The sequence below is a fragment of the Rhinoderma darwinii genome, chromosome 12 (genome assembly GCF_050947455.1).
Source record: "Rhinoderma darwinii isolate aRhiDar2 chromosome 12, aRhiDar2.hap1, whole genome shotgun sequence".
In the NCBI taxonomy this organism is placed as follows: Eukaryota; Metazoa; Chordata; class Amphibia; order Anura; family Rhinodermatidae; genus Rhinoderma; species Rhinoderma darwinii.
In genome coordinates, this window is record NC_134698.1 from 69,756,321 (window position 1) to 69,772,092 (window position 15,772).

General features: G+C 41.0%; 1 protein-coding gene across 5 annotated transcripts in view; it reads left to right on the forward strand.

The window, feature by feature from the left end:
- AKT1 (AKT serine/threonine kinase 1) overlaps nt 1-15,772 on the forward strand; it is a 97,291-nt gene that overhangs the window by 55,110 nt on the left and 26,409 nt on the right. For 2 of the 5 annotated variants that reach the window (XM_075843822.1, XM_075843823.1), the window contains exons 3-8: nt 2,961-3,089; nt 6,945-7,056; nt 11,553-11,700; nt 12,867-12,998; nt 14,368-14,433; nt 15,466-15,534. In XM_075843822.1, the coding sequence (XP_075699937.1) occupies nt 2,961-3,089; nt 6,945-7,056; nt 11,553-11,700; nt 12,867-12,998; nt 14,368-14,433; nt 15,466-15,534 (656 nt within the window). Of the gene's footprint in view, nt 1-2,575; nt 2,767-2,960; nt 3,090-6,944; nt 7,057-11,552; nt 11,701-12,866; nt 12,999-14,367; nt 14,434-15,465; nt 15,535-15,772 lie in introns of all 5 variants that reach the window. The other 3 variants (XM_075843824.1, XM_075843825.1, XM_075843827.1) reach the window with 3 other exon arrangements.

The window sequence follows — 15,772 nt, forward strand, 5'->3', positions numbered from 1 at the left end:
TGCCACTAGGGTCTATTTCTAATGGGACAAATAACCCGTTGGACCTTATTGATATATTCTGTGTATACAATGATAATGACAAAGTGTACAATGCAATTACCAGTGGATGTAATTGTTCTATACTATGATCTGATGTCCTAAGATAGAAACCCATTCCTTTTCAAGACTAAATTTGGGAATTCCATAAATAGCAATTGATTAGCATAATATAATTGGAATCTCACTGTAACAGGTGTAACATACCTGTAATAACCCAACAGGCCTGGGGGGGGGGGGGGTGAAATCTCAGCCCTTTGCCCTTTATGGACCATCCATCACCCATATACGGATGCCTTTTACAGCAGCGTCTGGGATTTATCTTGGCCTGTATTGCAATGCATTTGAAGAAAACTGATGTATAATTGGGGAATTGCTCTTTATGCGATTCTATCATCTTTGAAGAGGCTCCACTGGTGAACTTCATTGTGTTATACTTATGTGAATTTTTTATATTTAACCAGAATTGGCTTTATAATAAACTATCGTGAACCTAAATCTATTCCCGCTGCAGCCTGACTGATGCTATAAACCGCCGACTGACATTATGCACTTTATTCCAGCGCCAAGTTAGAAAAGTTCATTAGTACAAGCCGAGGTGAAGCAACAAGGATACCATTCTTTTTGAATGCCATGTCATTGACTTTAATGGCATCCCATGACTATTATCTATTTTCTGATCTTCATATTTAGTTCAAGTGTGAATAGGTTCATGTCCGAATGCCCTCGGTCACCCAATGGGCTGCTGTGGTCACGTGTACTTATTGCTGGTGTGTGTGTGTGTGTGTTATATAATATAATTTTCTTGTTACGATTTAGCAGTGTCTAGGGTTGATGTAGTTCCTTTCACATTATGCCGAGGGTGGACAGTGCTCACCTAGCATTTGGAAGACCTACCACGTTTTAGGTTATGACCGTTGGGATCCCGATGAGGACGTGGGGTGATATTGTAGCAAATGGGATATTATAGAAACTATCAACACAGCTGTTTTTAGTATCTTTATACCGTCGCATCTTTGACAATGTCTGGGCACCCCCATTTTTGGAATTTGTGAAGGTCCCGTTGCCAGATTTTATCACCGATCTGACACTTATGGCTTATCCTTCTGATCTGTCGTAAATGTGTTTTTGATGGTAAAACCTGTTTTAAAGGAGTTTTCTCATCCAGATAACCCCTATCCATATGCATTATAAGGACGTTGGGAAGTCCTATCAAATATGCTATTTGCCGGGGGTATAGGGGGTCCTGTGCGGCTACCATCTTAATGTGGTTGTATGTGATGAGACCACTCCTTCAAGATTATTTTTAATGGTTTCAATAGGTCTCTTTCTCGTATTGTGTTGTAGGTTTGCAGTATTGGAAATGTCTGACCAGCATTAAAAGCATTTGGGAGTTCCACGGAATGTGGTCTCCTCTTCATTGTGGGGGTCTGGACCCATGGACTTCCAATAATATAACCTGTCGGAAGATAATTCTAGCTGGTTTTAAGAAATGTGTACTAGCTTGTGCTGGTGCAAAATGTAAGTGCTCCCCCATCTTTTGCACTTGTCGTGACTAGTCTACCTTTCCCAGAATCCTCTTCTATACCTTATCCACATGGTTCTGGTTCTCACATCCGCTATAAAGATGAACTAAAGAAATTCAGAAAATCAGACCATTTTTCTGCAGATGGACAAGACCTGCACCTAAAGGCCCAAATTGTCCCTAAACACTGGACTATTTTGGTCGGTGCAACGAGCGCCGATCAATGTGACATCTCGTTCATCGCTCGTTTGCTCCTTTCATAAGGAGTTATGTATGGGGACGAGCGGTCGTTACTCAGATTGATCGTCCCCATACATTATCATCATGTCGCGGAGCGTCTCCCGGTTTGCAGCCGATAACGATAATATTTCTGTTTTTTTAAAGCCTATACAATCAGATGATGAATAAGCGTTTGCCGTTCATCTGCTGATCACTGCCCTGTTCTGTGAACGCTTGTCTGCCCGATAATTGCCCAGCGTAAAAGGGCCTTTACCCAATCGGATCTTTTACCGACAATTTATTGCCTTGAATTTGCTTTAAAGTTTAGCCTGTGAGAATAATTAGATACCTCAGACAACAGTATTGACTTCCGGAGTTGCAGAATACAAGATTTTGAGCCTTTGCATAATTTTAATATTTAGCAGTGGTCTCCAACTTGTGGCTCTTCAGCCAGGAACATATCGATAGAGGGTGCAGGGATAGCTGTTGCACCTGGATCCTTGTACTGGAGGGGGTCCAAAGGCATTGCCCCATAAGAAGACACCAGTATTATACATGGCACATTGTAATTTGGGGGACCTGTTAGAAATTTTGCATTGAGGTCCAGAAGCTTTAAGTTACGCCTCTGTCTTCAACGGTTATGAAACTACAACTCCCAGCATGCTATGACAGGACATGCTGGTAGTTTTAACATTGCACTTGCTGAAGAGCCACAGGATGGGGAACCACTTAAGGTAATGGAAAGTCTATGTTCATACTTGCAGTAATGGTTGTTGCCTCCAACCTCCTTTCCAGATATGAGTGGATAACTATTGGGCCAGAAACACTCTTGTCAAGGAAGTCATTGACCTCTTTGAAGAGCATATGTTTGGCGTGCCAGAGCATCACGGTGTGGTAATACCCAGCGGGGCAACCATGTGGCAGGCTGAGCTGCTGACCCACCATAAGAAAAGACAACCAATTCCCGAGCACTTGCTGTGGACCAGGTATCTACACCCCACCATAGAGGTCAATAATCTCAGCAGGAGCATTTCTGCCCCTGTCCAGAAAATACGATGGAGAACAGGTGGCAACCCTTACTGAACATTAAATGCATGTAGTCCTTGTGTACAGTATGTGTATCATTTCCATTATAAAAGGATTGAAATAACCACCTTCTAAATTTATTTTCTTGTTTTAGGTGAGTACATAAAGACCTGGCGGCCCCGTTACTTTCTCCTCAAGACTGACGGTACTTTTATTGGTTATAAGGAACGTCCTCAAGATGTCGACCAACTAGAAACCCCTTTGAACAATTTCTCCGTAGCCAGTAAGTATTATAGACCCTTAATGCTTTCCAAACTTCTGTTCTCAGAAGGGAAACCTTCCAATACGAATAAAAGTTAAGATATGAAAAGATAAGTGGCCTTATAAATGAACTAAGCTTGTATTCTGGTACCACTCATGGTGATCTATGGTTTTGATGGGACAATAGATAAGCCTGTATTACCTGAGCAAGATACCATGGTACACAACCCATGTAGACTTGATCAGCTCTGGTACTTCTATGTCTGAGAACACATAAAGGTTTAATACATCTACATATTAGGGCTGTACGTTGTGTAATGGGTTAAGGTTTTTGGTGTAGATATCACCTCCTTCCTCTGGTTTTCCTCCTATTCTTTCTTCTCCACATCCACAGCTAAGCTTCCTACTTTTGTTTATGGTCAGAACATTTTTTTCGCACTCTCGAAAATCTGACATAATGAATCAAATATATATATATATTATTTTTTTTTTGGCTGCATCGTGAACAGTCTAGGAAATTCTGCTTTTATTTATGCACTTTGAGCAGGATGCTGTTAGTAAGATGTTTCAAAAAGACATATTTTTTTTTCATCTCAAAGACCGTGGCAACTCTGTATTGGGCTTTATTCAGACGACCGGGGGCCAAAACGATCGATTTGCATCGGTGCGGGATACGTTTTCACGGAATCCCTCATAGACTTGAGTCTATTGAGGGATCCGGGAAAACGGGCAAAAATAGGATGTATCCTATTTTTTCCCATGCCGGTTACACTGTCCGTTAAAAAAAATAAAAAAATGGCCGTGTGAATAGCCCCATAGACATGCATTGATTTTTAATGCAGCCGCGTGACGGTCGTAAAAAGAAAACAACCATCTCACGGCCGAGTTTCCCTGTTGTCTGAATAGGGCCTTAGAGACCGGAAGCGTCACTGCTGTGGAGTCTACAAGGTATAGGGTAGTGCCAAAGTTGAGTCCTCACCAAACGATGACCAAATTATCATGGGGGGAATATTTTGGTGGCACCCCCTCCACCACAATAGTGCGATGCCATTCTGCTGTATAATATTCAATTGACTTCCAACTTCTGATGGGATTTGTTGCCCCCACTAATGGTCAGCACCAGTTTTAAATTCTTCTCAATGAAAGGCATCGAGCCTACAGGCCTCCATATTATAGAGGGTTTAACTTTTATAAACAATGGGGTGAATACTTCCGTAATACGCCATCCGATGTAACATACCATGTATGAAATTTGAGGATACACTGCAGTATAGTACGGTATATCCCCATAGGGTATAATGGCTATGCACATCTCGGAGCGTGCATGGACTTGTAATACACCTGTGTGCTTGTGGCCTGAGTGGCAGTGAGGATGGTGAAAAGTTGCCGTATGCTGCGACGACTTGGTGATCATTAGCGAGGAGCGTGACAGTTGAACCCCGTTGAAGATCATGGTAATTGACTTTGATGGTTGTGATTCAGTCTTAATTCATGTCAATGGCCACATTTAGTGTTCGTTGTTGTGCATGCGTCGCTTTGTACTATAGGTTTGGTGGCCCCCGTACCTTATTTCATCTATACAGTATATTGGACTGTATACATTGTTAATTTCTCTCTAATCTGCTACTCTGCTTTGTTTTAATTAACTTGACTTGTAATTAATGAGGCTTTCCCTGCAAGTTAATTAAACTTGGTTTGTTTTTAGTGTTTGCACACCATAAAGCTCTGTTTAGCAAAATGATGATCATAGGGGACGATAAAATTATTTAATATGATAACAGTAGGCATTGTGTGACAAAGCAAGGTACCCCCTGCAGACCCCCGAGCTGATTAATTACCAAGTTTAGTGCCCGCTAATCAACAATTTGCATATTTTTGCTACGTTTAGGCGACACGAGATGTTCTCTATGTACAGCTCAGATTATTTTATTTATTTAGAGGTTAAAAAGTCAAACGTATACTGTATATCATACGATACGCTGATGGGGCAGCGGCCAAGACTGATAGAGGAGAGAATATCTTAGAACTGCTCTGCTAGTTTAGAAAGTGCCTATAGCAGGACTGTGGCTAGAGGGGGTTGGCGTGGCATGTGTCCCGGGTTCGGAGTGTCTGGATGGGGGCACCAACAAGTCACTCTGCCTTACAGGCCTAGAGCAGCAAACTGAATCTTTGCCCTGGGTGAAGGAAACCTACAGCTCTGCTGTCCTCCTCGCCCCCTATGGTAAGGAACTACTGTTTAAAATATAGGTTCCAATATTTAGGAATTGCATAAAGCGTATGTCCATGTTTTGCTCCAATGCATCTGAAATTAAAATTGTAAGCAATTCTGCAAATGGTCTGGATTAAAAGTTTTCTAACATTTTGAGTCTACGGTTTCTTTGCAGACCTATGTGTTTCCATGGTTACAGACTACGAATAAACACTGTGTAGTCTGATCCTGCAATAATACTTCCTTTCATCTGTCCATTAGTTTTTGCCAACTTAAAGGGGTTTTCCCATGAGGGACACTTATGACATATCCACAGGATATATCCTAAATGTCAGATAGATGCTGGTCCCTCCTCTGGGACCCGCACCTATCTCTTGAACTGGGCTCCTAAACCCTGTTCTACCGCTTTGTGTTCCGGCTGATTTCCAACCATGAAGGAGAAAACAGCGTAGCTCGCTGAGCTACGCTGTTTTCGTAAGCACCATAGAACTGAATGGTAGTTACGGAAACAGCATAGCTCGCATGCTACGCTGCTTCCGTAACTGCCATTCACTGCTAACTCCCGACCATAGTCAGGAAGTGGCGGGAGTCAGCAAGCGCATAAGAAGGTAGAACGGGATTTACGGGGCCCCGTTCTACAGATAGGTGCAGGTCCCAGAGGTGGGACCCGCATCTATCCGACATTTATGATGTATCCTGTGGATATGTCCTAAATAAACCTCATGGGAAAACCCTTTTAATGAACTAATATTACCAATAACTAGTTACAGATGGAAAGGAGTAGGACAGGAGGATCAGACTACAGTGTTCGTTTATAGTCTGTCACCATAAAGCTTTTTAATCTAGACTATTCCAAAGTTGCCTCCTTCTTTTTTTTTTTTTATTTTATAATATATTTAAGATGAATTGGAGCAATATAAGAAATTGGTTGCAAAAGTGAACATACCCTTTATTTCTTATAGCTCTGGTAAACCATGACTTACTGGACAGTTAAATCAGGACAATCCTGTTCCCTTTTAGGGAAAATGGATGTCATAGAGGGGGGTCCCCAGCTTGGAACCGGCATATAATGCTACATTGTGTGGCTGGCCGCTGCTTCCCTTGCAATAACAGCTGGGGGGGGGGGGGGGGTGTAAGAGAAACCAAACCCTCTGTGTTTTGGCTTTTTTGAAAAAGGGGATGTCTTTATGAGAGAACCCCTTTACGGTGTTGGTCTGCCTTCTATTGGCCACCAGATTGGCATATCCGGTTACGATTTAGTGCAATTGCACCCACTAGTTTAATATTGATAGGACATTGTACAGATGCCCTACGCTAAACTTATCCTGTAGACTCTTTTAAAGTATGGTCCTCCTTATTGACGTGGGGAATTTGTTCCCTATAAAGTGATCCTGTCCCCTGGTATGTCTATAGATTTGAAGGTACATGACATGGACAACAGCCATAAATTAGAATAAACAATTATATTACTAAATACATTTTAAAATATATTTTACTAAATTCTATATTTTATTTTGTTTCCTGAAGTTTAATCCCGGCAGAGTAAATGGCTTGTGCGATTTTGCAGCTGGTTACTCCTGTGTGTTTGCCAGGTATAATCAAGATAAATGATTGTTTGAAGAAGCTCGGAAGCCATTTTTTTACTCTCCCTCTTCTCTCATGTGATAGAATGTCAACTGATGAAGACAGAACGACCAAAACCAAACACATTTATCATCCGGTGCCTCCAGTGGACCACCGTTATAGAGCGGACGTTTCATGTGGATTCTCCTGAGGAGAGGTATGTCTTCTTGAGTCCTGTTTAGCGCAAGATGGCAAAAGCATGGCCTTGCATATTTAATGCTTCTTATGCCATCCCTTAAAGGGAATCTGTCACTAAACAGAACTCAGCAAACTAGGATCTATATTATTATTATTATTATTATTAATAACCACATGCAATAAAAGCCAATTTTCCTAATCTTCGAGAAACCCTTCCTTCCCGAATCCGGCAATCTGAATAAATCCCTGACCCATCTCCAGTAATCTAGTAACAATAACTCGTAATATTATTACACTTCAGAAAGGCATCCAGGCCCCGTGTCAACTCTTTTTTTTTTTTCAATGAATCCATCATGACTGCTTCCTCTGGCAGAGTTTTATAGTCTCACTACTCTTACAGTAAAGAATCCCCTTCTATGCTGGTGGAGAAACCTTATTTCCTCTAGACGTAGTGGATTCCCCCTTGTTAAAATTACAGTCCTGGGTAGAACCTTAAAGAGGACCTGTCACTAGATCATATAAGTTGAACTGGTTAACTGACCTGTATAGCACTGTCGCCCTAAATCCAGTTCTGTTTTATTTGCCCGAACCCCCAGTTCCAGAGATGACCCACTGTCTCAGGTCCTCTTTAACCTAAAGTACCGTACCATGTTCATCAGATTATAAGATGCACTGCACTATGAAAGGCACCTATGTTTAGACAACTGAAAATTAGGGTAAAAAAAAAAGATTTCGGACTCATTTTAGACTGCCCTGTGGCCTAGCTCCCCTCATGGTCTAGGGTAGTGGAAGACTCTAAAGGCCGCTTCCCTGGTGGTCTAGTGTTAAAGGGGTTGTCCCAATACAACCCCTTTCTAAACTGAAGCTGGCCCATCAATCGGCTGATCACGGCAGGTCCAGTTTCATAAACCCTCACATGAAAGTCAGGATGGTCATGCATTTCCCCTGCTGTGGCCAAAAATATAGTATTGAATGGTGGCCATTCGTGTAATACATGGACTGACTGAGTTAATCGGAGTGAGAGACTGTTTGCAGCAGCTCTAAGCTTTGGCTAGTAGAGGGGATCCCAAGTGGGAGACCCCTTTTCTGTCTATTCACCATAATAGGGCACATGAACACAGGTTGTCTTAATAGGACAACCTCTTTAATGCCTTCCCATATGGTGGTATAGTAGTAAATAGTAAAGTTAAATGGTACCTTCAATATGGCTGGTGTTCTTGTCTCTCACTAGGAGTTTAAATATGACGGAAGATGTGATCAGCAGATCGGGTTGTACTTTTGCCAAAGCAACCGTACGATGCCCGAAGCTTCTCCCACAAACTCCTACAGACGAGAGGCCTTGGGCTTCTTGCACATCTCCCAGTTTGGAAAATCTCTAGAAACCTTTCCATACATAGATGTGGATATTAGCAGCTTCTTTTGCATGCTTTACTTTTATAAACTGCAGATTCAGGTTTATTAGTAGTTTTTTGTTTTGTTTTTTAATCCAGGAAGTCCAACATTGGTGTAACCTCCGAACAGCATCTCTCCGGTTTGCGTTATGCAGACCTTAAAGGTGCCGGTGGTGGAAGAAGGGGGGGTGGTGTAGGGCGCGAGACCAACAAGACTGTGATCTCATACTGGTCCTTTTGAAGACCTGTTTGGGAGTGTGTTGCTTTGCCTCTGAAGTTTCGCTACCTGTGTAAATGAAGCATAATAATGCCGGCTAATCATGAAGCAGCGGTTACGAATCAATTTGCTGGTGCAGAAGAAACAGCCTTTTCATGTAGGAAACCATATTTCATATCCAGTTATTTCTGCTTGTCATTTCTTTGTCTAGACAAGTATAGCAAAAGCTAAAGATTTACTGGGTTTTGTGCCATAAGGGTAGGGCTGGGGGGGTTATAGACCAGTCCTGTTCCTGTGACTATCCAATACACCCATCTGTGGAGAAGTCTAATCCTCTGTTATGTCATAGGTACGTGGTAGATCACTTTGAAGTTTCTTATCATGGACCACCACTGATATCTTGGATTAAAGGGTTCTGTAAAGTCCTCAAACCTCTTTAAGGGTCCTATTACATGGCCCGACATGGATGGTGTAAACTAGCGCCAATCAAGGAGACAGTTAGTTGATCGGCGCTTGTTTGCTTTTTTCAGAAGGAGCTATTATCAGTAATGTATGGGGTGAGCCGATAGTTACTACGATCGTTCGTCCCCATACATTTCCATCATGTCGGCAGCACATCTCCCTGTTTACACAATAATATTTGATGTTGCATAAACTATGTGATCAGCTGATCGTTGCTCTGTTTACACCAGGGAATGATCGGGAATGAGCGTTCACGTGAAAGCTTGTTTGCCTCATAACTGGCCCATGTAAAAGTACCTTAAGAGATTCTGGAAATCACTAATATGATGTCATCGATACACGAAGAGCTAGCGGAAGATTATTTTGACTGGATTTTCTCTCGGGGTATATGAAAATGGAACTAAGCCGCCCCTAATGGGGAATTCTGAGGTAATAAAGGGGATCCAGATTCGCCTCTGTTGGTCAGAGTGGAGAGCAGTTACAAAGACCGTCTCCTGCTCTGTAGGACCCGTCTTGTCCTGCATCACAGAGAGACAGCCAATTGATTTGAATGGACACTATGTAATGCCTTATATTCCCTGTGGTGGCGCTGCCAGAAAATTTTACACTTACTGCCAGGTTACCCCACATATTACAACTGATCTCTGGGGATCACAGCAGGGGGACACTGATTTGCATATTGTCAAGGGACCGCTCTAACATGTAGAGATTGTCCAAAGTGGACAAACCCTTTAAGCCATCCATACATGGTTGGAGCTACTGAAGTAATGTATTTGCTTAATCTTTTGTGGACTGTAGTAGCGCTACATGATACTCTATAACAATGGTATCCAACTTTCCAGCTGTTGTGAAAGTACAACTCCCAGCATGGGCTGTCTGGGCAGGCAGAGAGTTGTAGTATAAGCGCTGGAAAACCACAGGTCAGAAACCGCTGCTCTACAGGCTCGTTTACCAAGATGAAACCTAATAGTACCCATAGTCACATTTTTATGTATCTTCATCTAGTTGTTGGTTAAACCGTAGCACGGCATGGATTTTTTTACTATCTCCTTGTCAACGTCAGAAATTGAACCATAACTCAACACTACGCCCCCTGCAGGTTGGCAGATGATGGGCTACCCACAACTTTTTGTTGTGGTCCTATATGCAGTTCAAAATGGTCCCATGCTTGAAATTGCCAAATGTGAACTGAACGGAGAATGTCCTAACTTTCTGGATTGCGGAACCAAAATAACTGGATGCAGCTTGTCCAGCTGTTGGGCTAAAAATAAAACTTCTTCGAGATGTTGAAAATAAGCATCGTAAAAATAGCAAAATGAATCTTCTGCAGACGGCTTCAGATGGCGCATAAGTTGGATATAGTACGTTTGGGTCTGTCAATGCAAATTTTATTTTTTTCAAATGCAATGTTGCTCCACATGTTGACCGATTTTTTTTTTTTTATTTATTTTTTTTGTCCCAGAAATGTCTCATTTGATAGGTTTTGACTCCTTTGCTCTTCCTGTTTACTACCAGGTTTTATATGTAAATGAGATTTATCAAAAAGTAGTGCAAGGAAAATATGGAGCAGTTACCCATTGCAACCAATCAGATCCCATCTATCATTTTTCAAAGGCTCCTTGAAAAATGAAAGGAGCAATCTGATTGGTTACTGTGGGCAACTGCTTCACTTTTACCCATGCACCAGTTTTGATCTCCCCAATATCTGAATAAAAGTAGGACTGTGCCTTGGCGACAAGTAATGACCGAGGCAATTGAGTACAACTTGGCTGCCATGGCAAAACATAGGGACAATTCTAGTGCTCCCATAGTCTATATACATTATTATAATGACATCATATTATTAAAATGTACTCATTGTTTTTTTTCTTCTATAAAAAAAAGTTTATTTGATTTCCAAATATATCTCTAAAGGGATCGGAGCAACATTTTTATGATCTATAGTTCAAAATCCCTGCTTTCCTTCACACACCCATAGAGTTAATTTCTAAAATTATGGCTACCTTCAACCACCTCTAGGGGGAGCTTCCTGAAGACAGATTTATCAGAGTTCTACAGAAGCTTTATAAATCAGTCTTCAGTAAGCTCCCCCTAGTGGTGAAGGCAGGCAGTCAGAATTTTATCAGTTTTTTTATTATTTCCGTGAATATGTAAAGGGAAGGAGGGCATTTGGAGCTCTGGTCCCTATAATGATATATTATGCAGCTAAGCAGAATTTTGTACCTTTTCTAGATTAAAAAAAATTAAAAGTAGCAAGAGGTATATTCTTTGGCTTTATTTTTTGTTACTGCTGAAAATGACAATCTGAGATTTCAATAGGCCGACAGATGGACTTTTTTTTATACTGGCCGACTGTACCGTACCGGTTGTGGTTGACATCACATTGGGTCAAACTTCTGTCCTTGACTTTATTTTAATATAATTATATATTATTTTTTTTCATAGAGAAGAATGGATAAAAGCCATCCAGGCAGTAGCCGACAGCCTTAAGAAACAGGAGGAGGAGATGATGGATTTTAGGTCTGGCTCCCCGAGTGATAATTCCGGTGCAGAGGAAATGGAAGTCTCTCTTTCAAAACCAAAACACAAAGTAGTAAGTTAACCCCTTCCTCTAAATTCACATAGGGGTGTTTAGTTCTACATATATCTATATGAGAGCTTGTGTGTAACTGACCTATATAATATACTCTCTATTACCAGTATATGCGTGCTGTACCGAGACACTCTAGTGAGCTGCACCTACTGTTCTTCAGACAAAGCAGCAATTACAAGGCATGTTGATGCCATCTCTGTCTGCAGTAGCTCACAGTTTGGGCTTGTCAGATTGGGTAACAGGTATATCCTTGTATAGGCTTCATTCTGTCTGTAAATCCACATAGTGATCTACAAAAATATAATTGTCGTGCTTTTTAATCTTCGCTTCTTGACATTTTAAAGGGGTTTGTCTGGGATTTTTTAAATTTTTTCAGAAACAGCACCACACTTGTCTATAGGCCTCATTCCAGGTAGTGAGGCTGAGTAGCAATTTCAGATACAGCCCATAAATACGGACAATGGCCCTAACAGATCCATGGAGGATGTAGAATCCGTTATTTTGCTGCTTCCTGTGGGTTTGGACTCCTGTCAATGTTCTCACGACCAGGTCCTGGCACTCTTTTGCAATGGGGTTTGCCGTACTCCCTTTAAGATTTCCATGACTCCACTTTTTTTTTTTTTTTTTTTTTTAGTGGACTAGTGATTGGGCATGGTCAATCATATTTCAATTGACATGACCTGATATATTTATTAGGACGTTGGTGGCCAACATATCCAGTTTTGTCGGTGAATTAAAATGGGTTCTATAAGGTTTAAAGGGGTCTTCCAGAATTTTTTGAATAATGCTAAAATAATTATGCTGACACTTACAAATATAGAGAGCCGATCTCGAAGAACTGTGGTGGGGGAGGAGGGAGCTGAAGCAACTTTATGGATGAAGGTAATTAAATAAAAACTACTGCCCTGGTCTAAGATCCGCACTTGGGTCAATTCTAAAATAGTCTATTCTAATATGTGAGTGCATCTAGTTCTATTATTTTAGCCCTATCTTTATATTCTGGGGAGCACCTTTAACACGGTGAGGGGTTGGGGGAAATACTTGTATAAAAAAAATAATTCTGCTCTTTCAACTGTTTAATCCTCAGTGGCGATGAATTTTTTGCGGCTTTAAACAAAAGTATCAACCCAAGGGAACTCATTGTATTTTGTTTTTGATATCTACAGACCATGAATGAATTTGAATATCTGAAGCTACTGGGGAAAGGTACCTTTGGAAAAGTCATTTTAGTCAAAGAAAAAGCAACCGGAAGATATTACGCTATGAAAATTTTAAAAAAAGAAGTAATAGTTGCAAAGGTGGGTCCAGTGTTTTTGTTTTTTTCATTGAACCGTTTCGTTAACTGTTTTTTAATTTTAGACATGTGACAATTGCACCTATTAGGATGTATTGAGCCACAAACTTGGCATGAGTCAAGTTCCACACCGGTGTACTCTGAACTAGCGGTTGGTTGGAAGTCTGGCACAATGGGCATATCCTCCCCATTTTGAGTACTGATGATTATAGCAAAACATCTCCCAATAATTTTTATTAAAGGGCACCTCAGAGTGCTTAAAGTTGCCCAAAAGTGACACGAACCCAACTGTGGCCAAATCACGTGGTTTTATAAAGATTTCTGAGATTTGAAGTGGTTGTCTTTTTTGGACAGCCCATTTTGTTATAATGGTCCCCTGATGATCAATTAATCCCAAGGGAGCCCCAGTGATTAGGTTTAATAGGCGGGAAAACCTGGCAGACTGTTCATGGGTTTTGTATAGCCCATAGATTACATGTTGACCATTAATGGGCCATCTATGTGATGCAGCTATGTGGGTTCCTCCAGGGTGTCCTCCACTTTTTTTTCTTTAGTTATTCTCCGCTCTTGCTAATAAGTGGAGGTCCCAAACTAGGACCCCTCCTCTGTTACCTTAGAATGCTTTAATAGGATATTTAAAGAGGGGTTGTCTAAATTTGGCAACATCTTTAATATGCCTGGGATGTGCCATTAATGTGTGATTGATGTGACAGACCTCTGGGACCCTCACTGATCATAAGAAAGGACGGAGAGTCCACTTTATTTTTTTTATTTCCTACAGACCCAGCGCCACTACTATCCGGGCGCTATGACTGGCATTTCGGTTTATCCACATTTATTTCTATTGCTTATATAGCACCACATATACTGCAGCACTGTATCATTACTCACTGTCCTGAGTAAGGCTCACTATCTAAATTCCCTATCTGTATATTTTTGAAGTGTGGGAGAAAACCTGGAGGAAATCCACGCAAACACTGGGAGAACCTATAAACATCATGCAGGCGTTGTCCTTGGTCGGATTCCCATTCACTTGACACTGCAATACCAGACAATGGACCCAAAGTAGAGTGGCACTGTGTTTGTAAAAAAAAATGTCAGCGGGTCGGAGCACTCTACTGCGTTTTAAAAACACTGCCAGGAAGTCCAAAAAATTCCTCCCCATAATCGCTACTACCCGCCCTTGAGGAACATTTATAAACATCCATAGGATCGATATGAACAACTTATTTCAATGTTGAGGGCTGTAGGATAAAATGATCCTACACCTGTAAACATTATATGTGCAGATCTGTGTCGATCACCTTATATGATGTCTGTACGTGTCTTTTTAGTGTGCTTTATAAAAATTGGCCATGTTTTATTTTTATTAGGATGAAGTAGCACATACACTGACTGAAAACCGTGTCTTACAGAATTCTAGGCATCCTTTCCTTACCGTAAGTTTTTCTTAATTGTGTTGGCTGAGCGAATGATAGAACCTACACGAGGGATAACCGTACCGGTCAGCAAGACCGTTGCTATATTTTATTTGCATTTTTTCACAGGACATTATCGACTGCAGAGAAGCTGTTGCCCGTGATCAAGCAGAACTAAAATAAGCACGCGACTTGTTGTCTCTGGTTGAGGGTCTATTACAGTTGCGCCTGATCCAAGACCGTCGTTCCACTGTATTATTCTACAGTGTAAGCAGCTGTTTGCCTGCCTGGGAGTCAGCAATATGCTCAACCCACGTTTCTCTGTATAAAGGACCTGTATACAAAGATATCAAATAGAATAGAGGACCTGTTCCAATAAATCTGCATGCTTATGGGGAGGGGTACTTGCTCTGTCTTCAAAATGGGTGCAGTGTTGTGTATGATCATAGTCCTGGGGTATCTTGATGATGTTTATTTGAGTAGGGGGTACTTGGCTTAGAAATGTTGAGAAATCCTGATTTATATGGACAGCATTAAAATGAATCCCCTCCAAATACACAAATCCAATGCATATGTTCCCGATTCTGCATTTGTTTTGAAATTCTGAATTCCCTAATTTTATATGAACAACTTGGGAGGCGGAGGTTCAAATCTTTGGTAGCCGTGATTTGTCTGGGTTGAGGACCCATATTGCTGGTACTTAAAGTTTACACATCTACTTGCTGGTTGTGATTGACTTGTATTATGAAGGGCAATGAAACATGTGGTTACAGAGACCGTTAACACGAAGAAAAGAGGGGGCAGCCTCCTGCAACATTGACAGAAAAAAAAAGCCATTCAATCGTTGAGTTGCCCTCATGGGAAATAATGGTGAATTATGTTACCATGGTGGGATTTGTCACATAGGAATTTCATAATTTAGTCTTGCAAAGAATAAAAAGTTAAAACAAGACTGTGACATTTGATACAACAAAGTTGCAGGAAGGTGCAGTAATTGATTCTTCTGAATACATTGCATGATTTGTAAACGTAAGTTTTTTTTGTTTATTTCAGGCATTAAAATATTCTTTTCAGACACATGATCGCTTATGTTTTGTTATGGAATATGCAAATGGAGGAGAGGTAAATACTAAAGTGTTCATTTGTGAAGTCGCTTTCAAGATTGTTGGTTTAAGTTAAGTGCAATGTAAACTTCAGTCTGATGACCGCGAGGACTTCTGTAGGAATACATTGCGTTGCATATAAATGAAGTATACGTATAATTACAACGGCATTTGTTTTTTCCTACGCACAGCCCATCCAGGCAAAAATTGTCAGTGATCTGAAATAAAACTGCTAATATTGTCTAGACCATGTATAT